This window comes from Trachinotus anak, unplaced genomic scaffold, assembly GCF_046630095.1.
Source record: "Trachinotus anak isolate AG129_WGS33_773 ecotype Australia unplaced genomic scaffold, CSIRO_AGI_Tana_v1 ptg000026l, whole genome shotgun sequence".
Classification (NCBI taxonomy): Eukaryota; Metazoa; Chordata; class Actinopteri; order Carangiformes; family Carangidae; genus Trachinotus; species Trachinotus anak.
In genome coordinates this window covers 4104361-4126957 of record NW_027273877.1, presented here as the reverse complement: position 1 = coordinate 4126957, position 22597 = coordinate 4104361, and the positions used below count along the sequence as shown (strand labels likewise).

The 22597-nt window shown below is 42.0% G+C and overlaps 3 protein-coding genes and 2 long non-coding RNA genes across 8 annotated transcripts; 1 reads left to right on the top strand and 4 right to left on the bottom strand.

Annotated features, from left to right (window-relative positions):
• Window positions 1–516: 516 nt before the first annotated feature.
• Window positions 517–4870, bottom strand: LOC139609541 (stomatin-like protein 2, mitochondrial). Of its 3 annotated transcripts, none has more exons than XM_071464272.1 (10): window positions 4618–4870; window positions 3595–3747; window positions 3350–3449; window positions 3164–3222; window positions 2819–2920; window positions 2582–2716; window positions 2082–2226; window positions 1658–1737; window positions 1401–1529; window positions 517–1305 (listed from the first exon to the last, which is right to left on the bottom strand). In XM_071464272.1, exons 1-10 carry the CDS (start codon window positions 4657–4659, stop codon window positions 1192–1194), a joined length of 1059 nt encoding a protein of 352 aa, XP_071320373.1. In that variant the 5' UTR covers window positions 4660–4870; the 3' UTR covers window positions 517–1191. The 3 variants fall into 3 exon arrangements, with proteins under 3 accessions (XP_071320373.1, XP_071320374.1, XP_071320375.1); XM_071464273.1 differs by having other exon boundaries at window positions 3595–3738; window positions 4618–4869; XM_071464274.1 differs by lacking the exon at window positions 4618–4870 and adding an exon at window positions 3884–3999 and having other exon boundaries at window positions 3595–3738.
• On the top strand, window positions 4134–14920 carry LOC139609548 (uncharacterized). 2 transcript variants are annotated; one of them, XR_011685251.1, is made up of 5 exons: window positions 4134–4406; window positions 5944–6023; window positions 8358–8397; window positions 12849–12942; window positions 13336–14920. It is a non-coding gene; the product is annotated as an uncharacterized lncRNA (long non-coding RNA). The 2 variants fall into 2 exon arrangements; XR_011685250.1 differs by having other exon boundaries at window positions 12786–12942.
• LOC139609542 (trace amine-associated receptor 13c-like) lies at window positions 5109–8497 on the bottom strand. Its single transcript, XM_071464277.1, has one exon. The coding sequence runs from the start codon at window positions 7105–7107 to the stop codon at window positions 6121–6123; it is 987 nt and encodes a 328-aa protein (XP_071320378.1). The 5' UTR covers window positions 7108–8497; the 3' UTR covers window positions 5109–6120.
• LOC139609543 (trace amine-associated receptor 13c-like) lies at window positions 8492–10338 on the bottom strand. The gene has a single exon (XM_071464278.1). It carries the CDS (start codon window positions 10336–10338, stop codon window positions 9352–9354), a length of 987 nt encoding a protein of 328 aa, XP_071320379.1. The 3' UTR covers window positions 8492–9351.
• On the bottom strand, window positions 14797–21873 carry LOC139609547 (uncharacterized). The gene is made up of 2 exons (XR_011685249.1): window positions 20611–21873; window positions 14797–14945 (listed from the first exon to the last, which is right to left on the bottom strand). It is a non-coding gene; the product is annotated as an uncharacterized lncRNA (long non-coding RNA).
• Between the last annotated feature and the right edge of the window lie 724 nt (window positions 21874–22597).

The window sequence follows — 22597 nt, the reverse complement described above, 5'->3', positions numbered from 1 at the left end:
CCATGTCTGTCTGCGCCTCATGAACCTTCTGAACCAGCTCTAAAAATCAAACTTATCTCCCTGAAACTGGCTGGCTCTCATACAGTTGAAATATTTGAGGTAAACGGCTGAATCACAGTCAATATTATAAACACCCGTATCAGACTTTACACAGCAAAGCAGCCAAACAATAGAAAAGTTTCTGTTAAATCATCACGTGAGTTGTACAAAATTGCTCAGGTTGGAATTTCTCAAGATAGGGAAACTATACAGTTGCACTTATTATTATTATAACTAATTATCGCTGTGCATTTATGGCAGCTAGGAACTCGATTTGAACAACCCACCAACTCCAACTTGTAAGCCAGAGCTGGATAGTGACAACTCCTTCCTCAGCTCTAGGTTTCATGGAAATCTGTGATGTTACAGACATGAAGAAACTGATTTCAGGAAACTGATTTCAGTTTCTTAAGTGGAGAAACCATACTGTTGCAGTATCATAATACAGTCAGTTCTCTGAAACATAAAGACAAGTCATGACTTGTACAATAGACTTTTATTTCTTTCTCTTTCTTAGTGCTTATATTTTCCTCTGGCACACCACCCAACATCGCCAACAAATCAATTCATTATTCATTTGTATCTTCCTTAAAATATAATATTTTAATAGGCTTTTTTCACATTCAAGTTTTGAATAAAACTAAACCAAAAGCCAATTAACCTCTAGGCATAGAAATAAAATGCAAATAAATAAAAAATAACTGCATTTGAAATTATAATAAATTATATTCCAATCATGACAAACCAGGGTGACAACTGGCAACACAGAAATATGAGTCATGTAAATGTCTGTTCGACGGCGATGAGGCTGTTAAGAAGCTGTGGATTCTGTTCACCATGTCACTACATACTGGCAGAATACATGTCCTTATCACAGACACTAGTCACAGCACAGTGGATTTAGTTCAGGTGCAACACCTGACGAACACAAGAAGCATGATTGATGGTTCACTTCCTCTGTTTTCCCAGCTGTCCTTGCTCGGCATTGTCTCTGTTTACCAAGCGTTGTTCTTCAGTCTCAACATCCTGTGCCCTCTCGTAGATAGAGTACCCTTTGCACCAGACGCTTGTTGAACTGGCACAGCAGAGCCATTGTGCTTTATTATTGTGGAAAACAGCTTCCTCCTTTTTTTGCAGTAATGGTGTCCTCTGCTACTGGGCTGATGCTGACTGGACAGGAGGCTCTTCGCTGGGTTCGTCCGTCCTGGTCTTTACGCTTTCAGCTTTTAACGTCGGCTTGGAGAGTGTGCTGTAAATAGACATTGCCTGAGGACAAAAGAGCAATATGGAAAGCGTTAGAAACGTATAGCGTCACATTTAGAGTAAGTCTGAAAGCTTATTAGCAGGTATTAAGAGCGTACCTGTGTGACCATTCCGGTAATATCACCAGTGTTGGAGGGCAGGAGCACAGTGTTGGTCTCTTTGGCGAGGTTGGAGAAGGCAGAGATGTACTGTTCAGCAACACTCAGCGATGCTGCGGCATTTCCATTCTGTCGGGAACACAACCAAAATCCTGGTCACTGGGAATGCTGAGAAGAACATTTCCAAACACCACAAGAGCTCATAATCACTTTTAATCCTTCAATGACAAGCGAAGCATTAAAAATCTGCCTTATACCTGTTCAGCCAGAGCCTCTGACAACAGACGAATGGCTTTGGATTTGGCTTCTGCTTTGGCTAACAAAGCCTGGGCCTCACCTAGAGACAACACAACATGAAAATGAACGACAAAAGAAGATTTGTTTTGGAGTCACATTATATAAGAGGCTTTAAACTTCATTTTTCAACATTCCTCTTCATTCACTTCTTCTCTAATATGCTTGAAAATTGTTGGTAACCATGTCTGATTTGTCTGGGTCATGAGATGTTCGTGTAGTGTTGTAACACAGTCTGCAGGCACATAATTAAATGCTTTGTGGATTTGGAGTAATGAGGGCCTAAGTTATAAAGACCTTCAATTACATACATGCTCACATGATTCATGTACGGAAAAATCCCAGTTAAACGGTCGTTTCTTTAAGTCAAAAGTAAAATGCACCAACCAGCTGCTTTGTTTATCTGCTCGGCCTTCTCTCCCTCTGAAGCCAGGATTTGGGCTTGCTTGCGACCCTCTGCGACGTTGATGGCCGCCTCCCGTGTCCCCTCAGACTCCAGCACTGTGGCTCTCTTCCTACGCTCAGCCTCCACCTACACAGGGAACAAAGAACAAAGATGTCATATATTTCTCCACCAGGGAAACAATATAATCCTAAAATCCCCCAGTGGTTGGGTGCAACGATTTTCATAACCTCTGGCAATTTGGGAATTCTCATGTGTAGTAATGGAAAGTTAGGTAACAGAACAAGACTAGGTCAAAGCCTGTGTATGATCAATGTGTGGCTGAATGACCAATGGTGTAGCTTCATCACCAGGAATGTCTGTGTTTCTAAAGCTGGCCTCGCCACTGCGGTTAAAAATTAGGGTTCAATATTCTGATTGAAATTAAATGACATTAGGGTACCGAGTCAGACTGTCATCACAATCATGGTTATGTGTGTCTTACCTGCATCTGCATTGATTCTTTAACACGAGGTGGAACTTGTATATCTTTGATTTCATAACGCAGGCAGCGGATTCCCCACTCGTCTGACGCCTGGTTGATGGAGTGGACGATGTTGGAATTAAGAGACTCCCTTTCCTTGAAAACCAGAGAGGATCCAAGATAGCAGCTTTGAGATACTCGTCATTACCCAGCTTCAATTAAAAATAAAGCAAACCAAACAGGGAGGACGTTTCTTACCCTAAACACTTTGTCCAGTGTGAGTTTGCCCAGTTCAGAACGCATTGTGGTTTGTGCGAGCTGAGTCACGGCATATTCTGGATCCTCTACCCCATAACTAGCCTGGACAGACACAACTGATCAGCCTCCATGAGAAGATTTCATGAACAACCAAACTAACTGGCGCAACCTGCTGGCTAAAAAACAATACTTCTTGATTACCACAAATCAGTATTCATAGGAGATTTTTAGCAATTAATATCTGTCAATTTCATTAATCCTCAAACTTACAGCAGTGTAAATTAATTATGTGTGAGGATCTGCGCAGAAATATTAATGGATTTGTCACAAATTTTACCACCGTACCTTTAAAGGATCTAAGATTCTCAAATAAAGAACTCCATCAATTTGCAGTGTCACATTATCTGTGTAAAGACCAAGAGAATATCAGTTAATTAAGGAAGGTGGTTAATGAAATCAATAACAAACACAAATGTTTATGTCACTAGTTGCTATGAGTTGTTCCCAAAATGCAAAAGAAATAAATCTTACCTAAGGATACAGCTGACTGTTCAGGGATGTCAATAACAATCTCTTTAAGGCTTTGCACATAACGAATTCGGTCAAGTATGGGAATGAGGAAGTTCAGTCCCTTTAAGAAAGGACAAAAAAGTGGTTTAATGATAAGTGTTACAACTTAATTTTTTTATATCTTTACCTAGATGGTTTTCCTATAACTTTAACTAAATAGATCACACAGAGAGAGACTGGCCTGAAAACTGGTTGAAAAGAATTACCGGCTCTAAGATCCGGTGAAAGCGACCCATCCTCTCAATCACCCAGGCCTCTTGCTGTGGCACAAACAGGACCACAGTGTTCATGGGCAAGCTGGAGGCCCATCGCTGCTGGGCTGGCGTCACCCATAACCTGGGCACAGTGCGCTGAGAGTTCTGCAGTGACAGGAAATAAGGACGCTGGTTACAAATCAGTGGATCTGCCTTAGTAGTAAATTTCCAACATGATTTTTGGGAATAGTCAGTTGCATCCAAGGACAATTTTGGGATACTTGTACTACTTTATACTTACTGTAACTACATTTCAGCAGAAAATGCACTTGCACTTTTTACTGCACTGCATTTATTTGATAACTTGGGTTGCTGGTCGTTTTGCAGATCCAGAATACTGATATAAAATATAATCAACAAATTATGTATGCATTATTACAGGTGAAGATAAAACGTTGCTGATCCCAAGGTGGACATTCACAAGCTACCCGACAGTATAAAAAGTTATAAGTCCCACTTTTATCAGCTGCAACATTACAGTGATGCACACATTACTGCATCAATAATTATAATTTAATACTTATCAATCTGAAATGACTCTTCCTCAGCTCTGCCTCTATTTGATCCATGACTAGGACTTGACTGACTTGACTGAAATACAAATATACAAAGAAATACCCTGTGATCGACCAATAAGTGACATCTGTAAAGCACACCTGCTCCCACCTGTGCAGCGTTGATCACGTGGGCATTGAGCTCTCATTAGTGATGGATGGACAGTTTGACAGGAGCAGCTCATGTTAGCTAGCCACCTTTTCACACAGGTAACTTGACTGGTTATGTTGTGTTCTGCTGCTATAAATGCACACATGGGTGTTACAGTTGTACAGGTGTTATCTGGTGTTGTTATTATTATTATTTTTTCATTTAAAATGGCCCAATACAAAGTGACATTACCAGCTAGTGTTAGCAGGCTAGCAAGTTAGCAAGCTATCACCCAGTTAGCACAGGAAGACTTACAAACAGGCTCTTTACCTTTAAAACGGCGCCACCTGCCCGACACAATGTCCGTAACATGTTTTAGATAAAAAACAGTCTAATGTTAGAATTACTGATAGAAGTTGTCAGGGGAAAAAGTGGTTCAGGGTCATGTCATGTTTCCTAGCTAGCTGGTTTTCTATCTGTGGTTTTTTTCAAGGGGCTCAGCCATCAAATGTTATTGCGCAACATCGCCCCCTAGCGGTTCGGATGGAGGCACTGCAGCTGAGCGTTTTCATCAGCATGCTTGTGCCTGAGATCTGTGATAGTCAAACAACAGTGAGTGTATTTTGATCATAAAGTTCAACAATCATGCTATAGATTATTTTTGCCCTGATATTTAAACGCTGTCCCTATTTAAACCACCAGATACCGTGGTAACTATGTTTATAAAGAGCTTTATCATATAAACCTCACTGGTAAAACTTCAACCGTTATTCAGGAGTCCAGTGCTTTCAAATGCAGAGATAAAGAGCACACTGACGATGTTGATCTCAATATTTTTTATTGCTTTTTATGTTATGTTACAGCACACAGGGGATAACAATAAAATTGAAAATTAAAGCCACAACTGCAGATTTGCAAACCTGCAGAGCCAGTTGCTGAATAAAATCTATGCTCACACTTATTCATTTGTGCACGTGTATGCAGCGAATATGTGCTTATTCTCTCTTAACCTCAACATATTTACTTATTTTTGTATTTCTATACCCAGAGAGTTGCTCTAAAACACTGCTGTCTGCAGGTTGATCATAATTTATCTATGGGGAAAATGTGTTTTGTTACCTTAAGCTTGTTCATACAGTATATTACCACTTCAAATGACTTCACAGTTTAAAAAACATTTTTCAAACATTATGACTTGCAGGGTTGCTTCATACAGAGATAAGAGCCTGTCCTTTAGAGGAAAAATTGAAATTAAGTGAAAGTATAGTGCATTATAGTGCATTTAGTGCATTTTTAATTGGTTTGAATTCCTTATTCACTGTCAGTTCCTGCATGGAAATAATCATTTAAATGTGAAGCAGATTTGCAGCAGGAAGAAATTGAATATTGCAGGTAGTTTTCATTTGAAAGCAATATCAAGAATTAAGGAAAAAAAAAAGAAAGAAAGATGATGATGCATAGAAAATAGCAAAGTTAATATGATTTTTGTGGAGCTGTAGTACAAGGTATTATCATGCATTATGAAGTATTGATAATATATACTTTTCATAGGGAAGTAAGCTCATACCACTGTGTTATATCTAATGAATAATAATGCAGTTTGAGTTTCTTGGCTGTTGGTGAAAAAAAATTGTGTGTATTATTGTTTTTCTGCAGAGTGTGTGACAAAATGAAAAAGCCTGCAGCAGCTGAAGCCACTGTCGAGTCTCTACTGATGATTACATTCTGAATTCACAGTAAGTCTGGCCTCATATTGCAGCAGATGTACAAAAATGATTTAGTGAGCATGTTTCCTTAAAACTGGAAAGTGACCAAACACAGATTCAGCTGTGTCTACAGGATCTTGACCTCCCTTGAATGAGCCTCCAGTATTTCAAGTGTTAAGATGAGTTTGATAGCTTTTCTAAACCACCGGTAGAATAGAGCATAAATCAGAGGGTTCACACAGGAGTTCATCAACATGATCCAAGACAGAACAGCAAAGTATGACAAGCTATTTGAGGTGTCCTGGCCTGCAAGAGCGGGATAGTAATACGGGCAGAAACACATTAGAAACACAGCTATCACAATCCCAAGAGTCCTGGCTGCTTTCCTCTCTGATTTTTTAGCAGTTGGAGCTGCAGTGACAGTGGAGGCTGCTGTCTGCAAACGAATAACACGTACCTGAGAAACAACAACTACAAACACCCTCAAATACAGAACAACCATGACAGTACAGGGTCCGACAAAGGTGACGAAGAGGTCAACAGTTCCTGACATGTGGCTAATGACCACCACACACTCCCCATGGCAGGAGCTGAACCTGTCCGGCTGCCCTAAGTGGTCCATTAGAATCAGCCCATTGTAGATAATTGAACAGGCCCAGCATAAACAGATTAAAATTTTAACTCTGTTCAGGGTGATCTTAGAGGAGTAGAGCAGTGGGTCACAGATAGCCAGGTAGCGGTCTATGGAAATAAGCACCATGTTGCCCAAAGAGGCAGAGAGCAGACAGTAAGAAACATAAGGAGTCAGAGCACACATCAGCCGCCCCAGCAGCCAGCACGTCTCCATGTAGCGCAGGCCTTCGATGGGCATCACCAGCAGCCCCACCACCAGGTCTGACACAGCCAGAGACAGGAGCAGGGTGTTGGTCGGTGTGTGGAGCTGCCTGAAGTGAGAGATGGAGATGATGACGAGCAGGTTGAGTGTCACAGTGAGCAGAGAGACGGAGGCCAGCAGGGTGTAGAGGAGAGCTGACTCAGAGTGGGGTCGCAGCAGACGTCTGCAGGAGGAGTTAAGGCTGGGGAAGCAGAGCGAGAGGTCCCCACTGCCATCCATCAGGGAGGAGGGGATGAAATTGAACTCCCAATCAGACAGTTAATTTATTCTCTTCAAACTCTGTTTTTTCAAACACCTGACGGCTGATGCAACCTCTGTCCCTCTTCATCATCTTCATCACTTCTCTTCCTCCCTACAGTTTGATTTTAATTCAGCATTCATTTGTATGCTTGTGCTGATCCCATGTTTATTTGTGTTTACCTTTAGATGGATGGTATGTCCATGTTTGCAAAAAGCAGGCCTTTTGCTCCATTGCTATGAAAGCTCAGAATAATGCAGTTCACACACACTTAGTTGATCCACTGGATTTTCTGGTGTGTAGTTGTTCATGAAAATGCTCAAACGGTCATTTAAACGCAGCTCAAAGCCATGAATATGAATGGAACAGAACATCACAAAATGCAGATCAAATCCAAAATAGTCAGAGTGTGTTATTGTTTTGTCACTACTGATTGTACTTTTAGTTTTCAGTCCACACTGTGCAAATCGTGGTCTTGAGTCAATAATAAATCTATTAAGTTACTGTAGTGCAACAGAAATGCAATCTGTAGATTAGCATTTTACAAGCGTCACTTAGCAGATAAAATTCAAAATGATGTACTGTTAAAAGTGTAAATGCACTAAAGAGTCATTTAATGCAGTCCAAGTTATTTGCTCATTTTCTCAAGTCTATGAGTACAGAGAGGCTCATTGTTTTCATTTCTTAAACAGGCATTAGTTTGAGCTCAGTTTTCATGTTTACTTCAGTTTCACAACACAACACGTAGTCCTGTATTTATCCAGTTAGATTAAATAGAAGGAAGGGTGAAATTTTTAAAAGGTGGCTGGAGGTGGCTTTTAGAGTATGTTTTTGGTCTCCTTTGTTTGGAGTCCAGCAATGCCCCCATGTGGTTACAGCCAGAACGTGCACGCCTTGTGACCGTGGCCTTTACAATATACAGTGTTTAATGAGTTGCATTTATCAAGCAAGTGTGTAATTATTCACCAAACCTATCATTCACAGTTTTTGACTTTTACAAATTTATAATCAAATAATTAAACTGTAAAAGTCACAGACTTCCACTGTTCTCCATTTGGGGGACGACATGCTTTGTTTAGGGCACTACAGCGATAGTTGGACCTGAGTGAGAGGAGAGTGTGTTTTACTCCCTTGCTCTTATTCAGATTTTTCCATTTCTTATGACTGTTTTCAACTATATCTGTGCTCAAATATTTTCTTACCATTTTCTAATCATCGTTATAATTTACAGGCCTGATTCACACAGACGTCTGGGTGCAGCTGTCAAGTGGGTGAGTCCATAGAAACAGAGTGATAATTCAGAATAAATGTATGAACATGTTGAAATACATTTTGATGTGGTGTAACTTTTTGTTTTTAGGGGAACAGAACATCCAGTTTATTGCATATTGGTGTTAGAAAATTCAGAGTGTTGATGTTTCGTTAGACAGGCAGTAATATGCACCAAGACAAAAGTGCATTTGACAGCAATTCCGTATTAAATGAAGTGAAACATGACAGTGATAAAGAATACACCGATTTGGTCGTTTTTCAATAGAACAGCTGGCAAGAGAAGTGCAGTATAGCTACATTCAAACGCTGGATAATTGTGATGGTGATTATAAGAGACTAAACCACACAGACAAAGCAAAGAGCCAAGTGACTAATCTGATTATCTAGAATGTGGACAGTTATTATACTGTCTCACAATCAAGCAGTATGTATTATTTGAAAAATGTTTATAAGGTATTCATATCTTTTTTTGTACACCCTGTTTGTGCTCATATTGATCAAAGTACAGTAAACATTCATTTTTTATGATTTCTTGGTTCTAATTGGTTCTTGGTAATATTTCAGTGAATTTTTTCCCACTGAAAGAACAGAGCTGAAATACAGTATGTAAAAAAAAAAAATGATCATGAAGATACACTCCTCTAGATCTGTGCATTCATATTTGAATGTGTAATAATATTTTTGCTGCTAGACACAAACACTTTGCATATAGTGTTTCATTTGAGGTCAATAGACACACATTTGCAGTGAGAAGTTACATGAGTCAAAGTTATTGTGCTTTACTCAGCAATGAGGTGTGTATTCATGAGAAAAACCTGATTACAGCACGACTGTGTGACAAAATGAGAAACTGAAACTGCCTGAGGCCACAAGGTTTCTGTGGTGCTGCAGCAGCAGAGCAGCCTGGCCCAAGGTGAGATGGTGTTTCTGTTCACTGATCATTTCAGCCCTGTTTACAGTAGCTTTACCTCCTGGGAGTGGGCCTGCAGTATTCTGAGGGTGAAAATGACTTTGATAGCTTTTCTAAACCAGGGGTAAAACAAAGCATAAATCAGAGGGTTCACACAGGAGTTCATCAACATGATCCAAGACAACATGGCATAATAGGACAAGCTAGTAGAGGTGTCCTCACCTGCAAGAGCGGGATAGTAATACGGGCAGAAACACATTAGAAACACAGCTATCACAATCCCAAGAGTCCTGGCTGCTTTCCTTTCTGATTTTTTAGCAGTTGGAGCTGCAGTGACAGTGGAGGCTGCTGTCTGCAAACGAATAACACGCACCTGAGAAACAGCGACCACAAACACCCTGAAATACAGAACAACCATGACAGTGCAGGGCCCGACAAAAGAGAAGAAGAGATCTAATGTGCCTGAGATGTGGCTGATTACCACCACACACTCCCCATGGCAGGAGCTGAACCTGTCTGGCTGCCCTAAGTGTCCCATCAGAATAAAGCCATTGTAGAGAACTGAACAGGCCCAGCATAAACAGATTAAAATTTTAACTCTGTTCAGGGTGATCTTAGAGGAGTAGAGCAGTGGGTCACAGATAGCCAGGTAGCGGTCTATGGATATAAGCACCATGTTGCCCAAAGAGGCAGAGAGCAGACAGTAAGAAACATAAGGAGTCAGAGCACACATCAGCCGCCCCAGCAGCCAGCACGTCTCCATGTAGCGCAGGCCTTCGATGGGCATCACCAGCAGCCCCACCACCAGGTCTGACACAGCCAGAGACAGGAGCAGGGTGTTGGTCGGTGTGTGGAGCTGCCTGAAGTGAGAGATGGAGATGATGACGAGCAGGTTGAGTGTCACAGTGAGCAGAGAGACGGAGGCCAGCAGGGTGTAGAGGAGAGCTGACTCAGAGTGGGGTCGCAGCAGACGTCTGCAGGAGGAGTTAAGGCTGGGGAAGCAGAGCGAGAGGCCCCCACTGCCATCCATCAGGGAGGAGGGAAGCAGATGGGGTGGGGGTCAAGAAGAGAAGTGAGTAAACTGCCTACCAGACAAGTTATTTATTGTCCTCTTACACCACCCTATCATTTTTCCAAGTATCCATAGAGATGATGTAAGTTGTGTCCATCATCATCATCATCATCACTCTGTCTCTCTCCATTTTAACTTGTAGCTACATTCATTTTTGATCAATCCTACATAAATGCTTTATATATATAAATATAATAAGTCAACTAACAGCAACTCTTGGGTTGCCAGGTTAGTGTAAAAGCTCTTTAGGTGGTGCATATTCCAAGCAAACCTGCAGTGTAGTTTCAGCTCTTCGATTCATCACATAGGAAGACCCTTTAAACTCAGTCTGACATCTGGACCGACCAAAATAAGTTAAGTCTGTATTTAAGTACACAAGTCATTCATAATGGGTTTCACTTAAGAGCTACGGTGGCCTCAGAACATATTCAGACTCACTTTTCACAGGCTTTAATGTGTGTAGATCTAATTTTAAATATAAATTGCCACTTTTGCGCCAATGGTCTAATCTTAGTATTGACAAAGTGAAAACATGATTAAAGAAATGTTTGCAAATTTATTAAAAATCAAAGCCTTCGAGGAGAGATTGATAACAAAACTAAATGGTAAGTACACTACGGTAAATATGAAGACACAGCCAACAGCTAACCGGCTGCTTAGCACTTGATTCTATTAAAAAGGTAAAAAAATAAACATAAACTAATTTAACTACAACTTAGTAGTACTTTTTGGTTTTTTGTGTTTGGATTAAATAAAATGTTGATTAGTGAGCTGAGCAGAACCAGCTAAATCAGAATAATGACCTGCAGTGTAAAACCAAGTAAACAGCCCTAAAAGTAGATTTTTTTTTTTTACATGCATGAACTGGAAAAACTGCTCAGACTTTCAAAACTTAATGAGAGTTTTCCTCAAGTTCAATCAAGTACATGAAAACTTAGTATTTGACATGTTTACCTGTTATTTATTATTGTGTTATCTCATTGTTGCATCATTGCGGTTTATTTTTTAACACCTCAGATTGGCCTGGTACCACAGTGTGTAGAGGTGTTACTTCACAATCATCAAAACACTGTACTTTCTGCTAATGAGACACACCTCGCAGATATTAACGTAAGAGTTATGTCAGTTTGTTTTGCTGTTTGGTGAGAAGCTATAATTTGATCTCAGAGGTATTACTCTTTATGTCTGTGTGTATGATAGATGTCCCCTCTGCCCTACAGTAGTGCAGAGGGGACCAATTATGTGAAAGTAAAGTGGCCTTAAAATCAACTCCATCTGTACCATCTACAGAAAAAATCTGGATACACTTTTTTATTTACCAGTGCAGTTTCTGTCTCAGTTAACTCAGTTCTGCCCTTTCACGGTTTCACTTATTTTGATTTAATAAAGACATACTCATTGAAACCATACATTCCACAGTTGTACATGTATGTATGTGCATATATTTTGTAAAAATACAATTTTTGGTCAAATCAGTCACCAAATCCAGATTCCAACTGTACAACTCAGGGCTGTAAATTCTGGAGGACTTTCTGTCAAAGCTCCAGCATATAAATTTTTGCACTTAAAGTGATTAAATTTCCTAACAAGTTAAATGAAATATGCTGAAGAAACCCTCTTCTTCTAAAGCATAAGTGGAAATTAATTTTCAGAAACTGAGAAATGGCACTGAAGTGTCTCTGGTCCTGTAGTTCAGAAAGTAAGATAACTACTTTGATGTTTTGGGGCCTTTGGTTCAAGGAGGAGCTGCAGTGAGTTTTGAAGCCAACTATCCAAAGTAAACAATCAAAGGCGAGCCCAGACTGTTGCAAGACTGACTGGTAGTTCAGAGGTTTTGGACTCAATCCTTATGAGACATGATGACTTTTTGAAGGCTGGTGTTCAACGGAAAAACTTAAAGAAAGTTTTGTCTTACCAAACGCCACAGGCTGTTCAAGACTGACTTCAGAGATCATGTATTCTATTCTAATCAAACTCAAAGTCCAACACCCAGTCGAAAATTGAAAGCCCAAAGTGAGGACTCATAGGCGCTAAGATTGTCTCACAGAATAACCAAATAGCTCATGCTGTTAGAAGACTGGTTGGTGATGCTGCGATCATGGGTTTGCTTCTTATCAGGTTCAGCCAATTTTGAAGTCTAATGCCCAAAGTGAGGATATTTAGTCAGTGGGTTTGACATGTTCATGTATGTTTGCACTTGAGGACCTCATCCTACGTTGTAATGGTTTGTTTCTTGTAAAATATTAAAACAAAACACATTTAAAATGTTTAATTTTATTTTAATGCGGTTTTTGACTATATTGCATCCTCTGTGTGTGTGTGTGTGTGTGTGTGTGTGTGTGTGTGTGTGTGTGTGTGTGTGTGTGTGTGTGTGTGTGTGTGTGTGCTCTGCCCCAACACCTCAGGTGTGCTGATTGTGCACTGATGACCCCTCCTCCCTCTGTTGCTCTCTGTGTTTGCCTTCTCAGACAAACACATTTTCTGAAGGAACTATTTACTTTGGAAAATATCATCCATGGAGCCCAAAAAATCTCAGTCCACGCTGATATCAATCAACACAAGGTAACTACTGTCAACACAAATATGTCAGGGACGGTTTTGCGTTGTCAGTTTACTGACTCAAGGCCTTGTTCTCGCAACAGTGTGACTCTGGTTTGTCTGCATGTTCAGAGAAAACACATAATCTAGATTATTTAAACGTGCAGCCTCTGACCTTAAATTTGCTCTGAGTTGCTCTGCAGTCCCAGTCTTTTTGGGGGGTCAAGTGGTAGACAGGAACAGCTTGGCTGCAGCAGCATTTTTATCATGAACTGCATTCCTCTGTTTCACTGGGCATTCAACTCTGGATTTATCCTTTCAGTCCCTGTTTTTAGCTCAGTGTATCTTGATAACTTGCATGCAGTTACCTGATCTTATATTCACTAGAAAATAATCCACAATGTCTCCATTTACCAGGTCTGACAATGATGCTCACCTTCTTGTTGCTGTTGGGAATCGGCTTCTGGCCGTCATTAAAAAATCCAAGAGGACGGAGAAAAGCGCACTCGCTGGATGGATTCAATGGGGGGGTCAGCTTTCAGCTATGACAGGTGAGTTTTGCTCCAGCGGACACATCTTTAAAACATTAAAACTATCTCTGTGCAATCACTTTGTATTAGGATGCTGCCATTCCAGTTATTTTTCTGCCTTTCAATGAAGAGAGCTCTTTGTGTCTACAAATATTAGAAACAACATTCAGTGCATTATTCACTTTTTATTGCTAGTGAATTTGCATCTGTTGATTGTCATTTTGCATCAAATTTTAGTCACTTTGTGGTTGTTTTGTGCTTCTTTCTTGTTGTTTGTGCTTCTTTGTAGTCATTTTGCTTCTGTTTGTTGTCATTTTGTTTCTGTTTGTCGTCGTTTTGTGCTTCTTTCTTGTCATTTTGCTTCTCTTTGTTGTTGTTTTGTGCTACTTTCTTGTCATTCTGTCATCCAGCCTCATAGCTTCTTGTGTTGGCCCAACAAGCTGTTATGGAAATTCATGCAGGTGGACACGCTACCACCTGGAAATCATACATTTGCATTTCTATTCCTCCTCTCAGCTTCTACTCTATGTTTCATCCTCATATTGTGCATGTCACATAGCAAGTGGAAGGCTCTTTTATCTCATACTTTACACACAGTGGCATCAGGAGAGTATGAGCATCAACCCTGTCCCCTACACATATCATCATAGACAGACTAATTATTGCAACTATCATGTCCTCCACTTAAACATGTTGGAGCATAACTAACAGTGCGCTGTAGGTGCACTTATGAAAATGTCAAATCATCTTTGAAAATGAGAAAACACATTCAAGTCTAAAAAAAACACATGTACATCCCACCTGTGAGACAGAGGACACAAGGGCTCACTGTTTAGTTTTTTCTTTCTTTCTTTCTTCTTTCTTTTACTGTTTACTCATTAATATTACTTTTATTTCTTATCTCACTATATCACAAATCATTGTGTACATTTTATTCAAACTACACAGCAGAAATTCTACATTTTTTCAAAAATACAATACAATTTATATTGTATATCCCCCCCCCAACCCCGTAGTCCCCGGTTCGATGCCAGCTCGTGTCCAAATGACAAAAACCCAATTGGGCAGTAGGGAGTGGATGAGGGGGCCGTGTCCCCCCCCCCCCCCAACCCTGTAGTCCCCGGTTCGATGCCAGCTCGTGTTTAAATGACAAAAACCCAATGGGGCAGTAGGGAAAGGGGGCCGTGTCCCCTCCCTGAGGTTTGGAGAGATGAAAGCTGAGGGTTATATTACACAAAACAATATTAACCTTCCAGTTGTTTTAATAAAACATATATAGCAAAGTTATGCAGCCCCTCCACTGCAATTGGACTCCCTACTCCCCAATTGGGTTTTTGTCATTTGGACACGAGCTGGCATCGAACCGGGGACTACGGGGTTGGGGGGGGGGGGGGGACACGGCCCCCTCTCCCACTCCCTACTGCGCAATTGCGTTTTTGTCATTTGGACACGAGCTGGCATCGAACCGGGGACTACGGGGGGAGGGGACACGGCCCCCTCACTCACTCACTCCTTACTGCCCAATTGGGTTTTTGTCATTTGGACACAAGCTGGCATCGAACCGGGGACTACGGGGTTGTCGCCCATGCAACCACATTGTGGGGAGGAACTTAACCGTTATACCACAAGTTCCATCTTTGTGTGGGATTTGAACCCAGGCTCTCCAACAACAGGGTAGAACTCTATCTCTCTGAGCTATCAAGCTAGTCATAGTTACTCAGACTTTGTTAGAACTTTTGACTGTTTCCTTTGAGCGCTGTCCCATGAAGTTTAAAAACTGCATCCCTCTGTGGGATTCGATCCAACAACCTTCAACAACAGGGTGGAGATCTACCCCTCTGAGCTATCAAGCTAGCCCTAGTTGCCAAGAGTTTGTTAGACCATTTGACTCTTTCCTGTGAGTGCTGTCCCATGAAGTTTAAAAGTTGCATCTCAGTATTGGAGCAAACCAGCCGACAGGTTACTTCCAACATTCTGAAATAGCCCTCAAACACCCTGAGCTATGGAACTAGTTAAAATGAACAATTAAAAAGTCTTTTTTTCTTTTTAAATGTTTCCAGTTTTGGACATCAAAAGTAGATGGGCTACCCAAGACTTGAACCAACAAGCTCCCCCTATCCAGCATAACACTCTACCACTCTGAGCCACTGAGGTGAACACATCAATCCAACCTTTTGAAAGGTTTCAAGTCTGTCCTTGGGTGTTAGATGTCAAAAGTAATACAAATAAGCAAGACTTAAACTCATTACCTTTGATTTTCTGGAATAGCCCACTGACACCATAAGCCACTGGTGTTGGTACGCTGCAAGAGTCTCTGCTCTACTTAAAAACTAATGGAGAATCAAACCCACAACCTCAAAACTCCAGAGCATAGCACTAACCCTGTGAGCCACCACATCAGTTCCTTGGAGTACACTTCTTTGAGCAATCCGAAGACTACCCTCTGGGTTGTGGCCTTCAAAAAGGATTGAGTCAGATGGGGTTTGAACCCTTGCCTTCCAATTACCCTGTGAGGCACTTAACCCCTTGAGCCACCAGGGCTGGTGCTTTTGCAAAAAAATTTGGGTATTTGATTGAACCAACAGCCTCAAGCTCTCAGGCGGTGTTATCTGACCATTTTCTGTTAACATTTGAGTTTTCAGTCATGGACTACACAGCATCTGGGGAAAAAATCCATTACAGCAGGTGTCTGTCTGTCAATACCGTTCGCAAATTCAAAGAAAGGATCTCATCAGTACTTAGCCCACTGCCATGTATCAATGCAGTAGGGAACAGCTCTCTTAACTTCATATCCACACAGGTTGATGAGCTTGTTGACAGTACTGCAGCCTCACTGCGTGCAACTCTAGATACTGTGGCCCCTCTGATGAAGAAGGTAGTGAGTCAGAAAAGGCTAGCTCCATGGTACAACTCAGAAACACGAGCTTTAAAGCAAAATTCAAGGAAACTACAAAGAAGGTGGCGTTCTACTAACCTGGAAGAATCTCGAAAGGCTTGGAAAGACAGCCTATTGGCGTATAAAAAAAAGCCAGAACATCCTATTATTCATCATTGATAGAAGAAAACAAGAACAATCCCAGGTTTCTGTTCAGCACTGTAGCCAGGCTAAAAAGCCTACTCTTGATCCTGATCTTTTAGCCAGTTATAGACCTATATCCAACCTCCCCTTTATTTCCAAAATCCTTGAGAAGGTTGTTGCAAACCAGTTATGTGATGATTTGCACAGAAATGGTTTGTTTGAAGATTTTCACTCAGGTTTCAGAGTCCATCATAGCACAGAAACAGCTCTGGTTAAGGTTACCAATGATCTCCTCATAGCCTCAGACAATGGACTTGTCTCTATACTTGTCCTGCTAGATCTTAGTGCTGCATTTGACACCATCGATCATAAGATTCTATTACAGAGACTACAGCATATGGTCAGCATCAAAGGAACCGCACTAAGCTGGTTTAAGTCATATCTGTCAGATAGACTCCAGTTTGTTCATGTTAATAATGACTCCTCTGTCATCACAAAAGTCATGTTAGTAAAGCTTATAGTGAGGGCTGGCTCGGGTATGTCCTGACCCATCCCTTAGTTATGCTGCTATAGAGCTAGACTGCTGGGGGATTCCCATGATTCACTGGGCGCTCTCTCTCTCTCTCGATGACTTCATGCCATTAACTTTGTATTTTTTTTTCTCTCCCGTAGTTTGTGCTTCTCCTCTCTCTCTCTCTCTCTCTCTCTCTCTCTCTCTCTCTCTCTGTCCTCATTCTGCAGGTATCTCTGCCTCTGGAGCAGCAGGATCCAGGTCCACCACTACTCATCTTTACTATTAACCACTCTTACCTGTCATTATTATTGATAACACCATTACCTAAACAGCTGTTCCTGGTCTTTCTCTCTCTCTCTTCTCTCCTCCCCCCACCCCCTCTTTTTATCTTCTCCTTAACCCAACCGCTCAAGGCAGACCCCCCCCCCACCCTGAGCCCGGTTCTGTTGGAGGTTTCTCCCTGTTAAAAGGGACTTTTTCCTCCGCCCTGTCACCGAGTGCTTGCTCTTTGTGGGAACTGTTCGGTTTTTCTCTTTAACAAAGTAAGGTCTTGACCTGACCCTGTAAAGTGCCTTGAGATAATGTATATTATGATTTGGCGCTATACAAATAAAATTGAATTGAATTGAATTCAACACAGGTGCTGCACCAGTCCAGTGCCTGGAGGGGACTGGAGACGTTCTACAGACCAACGGAGAAGACGCCGTTCCAGTGTTTAGGCTCCCATGTAAGATACAAAATATTTGAAATAATTAGTTGTTGCTTAAAGTCAAAGATACCAAAATCTTCTGTCAGAAACAGTTTAGAAGCAGAGAGAGTGCTCGGCTGCTGATGTTCTCTTGGTACCAGCTTGTGTCTAACAATAGTTAGACTCACTCAGACTCAACAAAGCTTTTCAATCTGGTCTTTCTCTGTGTGTGTGTGTGTGTGTGTGTGTGTGTGTGTGTGTGTGTGTGTGTGTGTGTGCGCGTGCGTGTGTGCGCTTGTGTATGCTCCACCCCAACTCCTCAGGAGCGAAAAGTCCAACAAATTTTTGTCAGTGGTGTAACACTCTGGAAGATATACAACATATACTCATGCATTGTAGGAAATATTATTTACAGAGGGAGAGACCAAGAAACACAACTTGAGGCAGGGCAGGCATGGAGTCTAAAATCATCATCCAGCACAGGACACAATTTCAGGGAAATCACAAGGGGATTGCTAGCTTTTATAATACAGGCCGCATTAGGGAATAGGGTGTAACCATCATCATCATCATTATTAGTATTAGGAATAATATATTTTGGATATTTTTATTCTTTTTCTTTAGGATTCACTTGATCTAAAGCCATGACACTACACATTCTGACACACTGGGTGGCGATATCCACCTTTTCACATACACTGAGCCGCCAACAAACACACAGAAGAACAACAACTCCTCAGGTGTGCTGATTGTACACTGATGACCCTTTAAATACATTTAAATTAAATACTCATTATCTATTTTCCAAAGCCACAGGGAGCCACAACAGAGGGATGAAAGAGCCACATGCGGCTCTGGAGCCGCGGGTTGCCGACCCCTGACCTAGTAGATCTGATGATGCAAATTCAATTTTTTAAAGGTTTAGTGAGTGAGTGAGTGTGTGAGTCTAACTGTTGTAGATACAAGCTGGTACCAAGAGAACATCAGCAACTTAGAGCTCTCCCTGCTTCTAAACTGTTTCTGACAGAAGATTTTGGTATCTTTGACTTTAAGCAACAACCAATTATTTCAAATATTTTGTATCTTAACACACAGGAACGGCGTCTTTTCTGTAGGTCTGTCGAACGTCTCTGGTCCCCTCCAGGCACTGGACTGGTGCAGCACCTGTGTTAACGCTGCCTGAGAGCTTGAGGATGTTGGGTCAATCAAATGGCCAAATTTTTTTGCAAAAATTCCAATCCTGGTGGCTCAAGGGGTTAAGTGCCTCACAGGGTAATTGAAGGGCAAGGGTTCAAATCCCATCGGACTCGAAGAAGCAGTGTCCAAAGGAGTGACATGGTGGCTCACAGGGTTAGTGCTGAGTTTTCAGGTTGTGGGTTCCATTCTAAGTTACATTTTAAGTAGAGCAAGTAGAGAAAAAGACTCAAAACCTTACAATGACACTTTCACGGTGTACCAACACCAGTGGTTTATGGTGTTAGTGGGCTACTCTGGAAACTCAAAGATTGTAAGTTCAAATCTTCCTTATTCTTTTTACTTTTGGCATCCAACACCCAAGGACAGACTTGATATATTTAACAAAGAATGCATCATTGTGTTAACCCCAGTGGCTCAGAGTTGTAGTGTGTTCCACTGCAGAGTGAGGGGTTGTTGGTTCAAGTCTTGGTTAATCCAACTCCATCATTTTTTGATGTCAAAAACTGGAAACCTTTTAAAAAAAGACTTTTTATTTCTTCATTTGAACTAGTTCCAGAGCTCAGAGTGTTTGGGGGCTATTTTAGAACATTGGAAGTAACCTGTTGGCTGGTTTGCTCCAATACCTAGATGATAGAAAATGTCAAAGATCATTTTTTTTCTCATGTCTAACTTGGTAGCTCAAGGAGCTAGAATGCTCTTCTCTAGATTTTAAGGTTGGAGGTTCAAATCCCCCAGGCAGGAATGCAACTTTTAAACTTCATGGAACAGCGCTCAAAGGAAACAGTCAAAATGTCTAACAAAGGATTGGCAATTGTGGCTAGCTTGATAGCTCACAGGGATAGAGTTCTACTCTGTTGTTTGAGGTTACGGGATCAAATCCCACAGGTGGATGTGACTTTTAAACTTCATGGGACAGCGCTCAAAGGAAGCAGTCAAAAGTTCTAACAAAGTCCGAGTAACTATGACTAGCTTGATAACTCAGAGGGATAGAGTTCTACCTTGTTGTTGGCGAGCCTGGGTTCAAATCCCACACAAAGACGTAACTCTTAAACTTCACACTTTTAAAGTCCCCCACACCCAGAGAGTAGCTTCAAATACAAACCGAAAACTTCTCCGTTCAGGGAGGAACTTGTGGTGTAATGGTTAAGTTCTTCCCCACAATGTGGTTGCATGGGCGACAACCCCGTAGTCCCCGGTTCGATGCCAGCTCGTGTCCAAATGACAAAAACCCAATTGGGCAGTAGGGAGTGGATGAGGGGGCCGTGTCCCCTCCCCCCCCAACCCCGTAGTCCCCGGTTCGATGCCAGCTCGTGTCCAAATGACAAAAACCCAATTGGGCAGTAGGGAGTGGATGAGGGGGCCGTGTCCCCTCCCCCCCCCCAACCCAGTAGTCCCCGGTTCGATGCCAGCTCGTGTCCAAATGACAAAAGCGCAGTGGGTGAGGGGGCCGTGTCCTCCACCCCCGTAGTCCCCGGTTCGATGCCAGCTCGTGTCCAAATGACAAAAACCCAATGGGGCAGTAGGGAAAGGGGGCCGTGTCACCTCCCTGAGGTTTGGAGAGATGAAAGCTGAGGGTTATATTACACAAAACAATATTAACCTTCCAGTTGTTTTAATAAAACATATATAGCAAAGTTATGCAGCCCCTCCACTGCAATTGGACTCCCTACTCCCCAATTGGGTTTTTGTCATTTGGACACGAGCTGGCATCGAACCGGGGACTACGGGGGTTGGGGGGGGACACGACCCCCTCTCCCAACTGCGCAATTGCGTTTTTGTCATTTGGACACGAGCTGGCATCGAACCGGGGACTACGGGGTTGGGGGGGGGAGGGGACACGGCCCCCTCTCCCACTCCCTACTGCGCAATTGCGTTTTTGTCATTTGGACACGAGCTGGCATCGAACCGGGGACTACGGGGGTAGGGGACACGGCCCCCTCACTCACTCCTTACTGCCCAATTGGGTTTTTGTCATTTGGACACGAGCTGGCATCGAACCGGGGACTACGGGGTTGTCGCCCATGCAACCACATTGTGGGGAGGAACTTAACCATTATACCACAAGTTCCTCCCTGAATGGAGAAGTTTTCGGTTTGTATTTGAAGCTACTCTCTGGGTGTGGGGACTTTAAAAGTGTGAAGTTTAAGAGTTACATCTTTGTGTGGGATTTGAACCCAGGCTCTCCAACAACAGGGTAGAACTCTATCTCTCTGAGCTATCAAGCTAGTCATAGTTACTCAGACTTTGTTAGAACTTTTGACTGTTTCCTTTGAGCGCTGTCCCATGAAGTTTAAAAGTCACATTCACCTGTGGGATTTGAACCCAAGACCTCCAACAACAGGGTAGAGGTTTGAACCACTGAGCTATCAAGCAAGGTATACTTCCCAAGACTTTGTTAAAACTTTTGACTCTTTCCTTTGAGCGCTGTCCCATGAAGTTTAAAAACTGCATCCCTCTGTGGGATTCGATCCAACAACCTTCAACAACAGGGTGGAGATCTACCCCTCTGAGCTATCAAGCTAGCCCTAGTTGCCAACAGTTTGTTAGACCATTTGACTCTTTCCTTTGAGTGCTGTCCCATGAAGTTTAAAAGTTGCATCTCAGTATTGGAGCAAACCAGCCGACAGGTTACTTCCAACGTTCTGAAATAGCCCTCAAACACCCTGAGCTATGGAACTAGTTAAAATGAACAATTAAAAAGTCTTTTTTTCTTTTTAAATGTTTCCAGTTTTGGACATCAAAAGTAGATGGGCTACCCAAGACTTGAACCAACAAGCTCCACCTATCCAGCATAACACTCTACCACTCTGAGCCACTGAGGTGAACACATCAACCCAACCTTTTGAAAGGTTTCAAGTCTGTCCTTGGGTGTTAGATGTCAAAAGTAATACAAATAAGCAAGACTTAAACTCATTACCTTTGATTTTCTGGAATAGCCCACTGACACCATAAGCCACTGGTGTTGGTACGCTGCAAGAGTCTCTGCTCTACTTAAAAACTAATGGAGAATCAAACCCACAACCTCAAAACTCCAGAGCATAGCACTAACCCTGTGAGCCACCACATCAGTTCCTTGGAGTACACTTCTTTGAGCAATCCGAAGACTACCCTCTGGGTTGTGGCCTTCAAAAAGGATTGAGTCAGATGGGGTTTGAACCCTTGCCTTCCAATTACCCTGTGAGGCACTTAACCCCTTGAGCCACCAGGGCTGGTGCTTTTGCAAAAAAATTTGGGTATTTGATTGAACCAACAGCCTCAAGCTCTCAGGCGGTGTTATCTGACCATTTTCTGTTAACATTTGAGTTTTCAGTCATGGACTACACAGCATCTGGGGAAAAAATCCATTACAGCAGGTGTCTGTCTGTCAATACCGTTCGCAAATTCAAAGAAAGGATCTCATCAGTACTTAGCCCACTGCCATGTATCAATGCAGTAGGGAACAGCTCTCTTAACTTCATATCCACACAGGTTGATGAGCTTGTTGACAGTACTGCAGCCTCACTGCGTGCAACTCTAGATACTGTGGCCCCTCTGATGAAGAAGGTAGTGAGTCAGAAAAGGCTAGCTCCATGGTACAACTCAGAAACACGAGCTTTAAAGCAAAATTCAAGGAAACTACAAAGAAGGTGGCGTTCTACTAACCTGGAAGAATCTCGAAAGGCTTGGAAAGACAGCCTATTGGCGTATAAAAAAAAGCCAGAACATCCTATTATTCATCATTGATAGAAGAA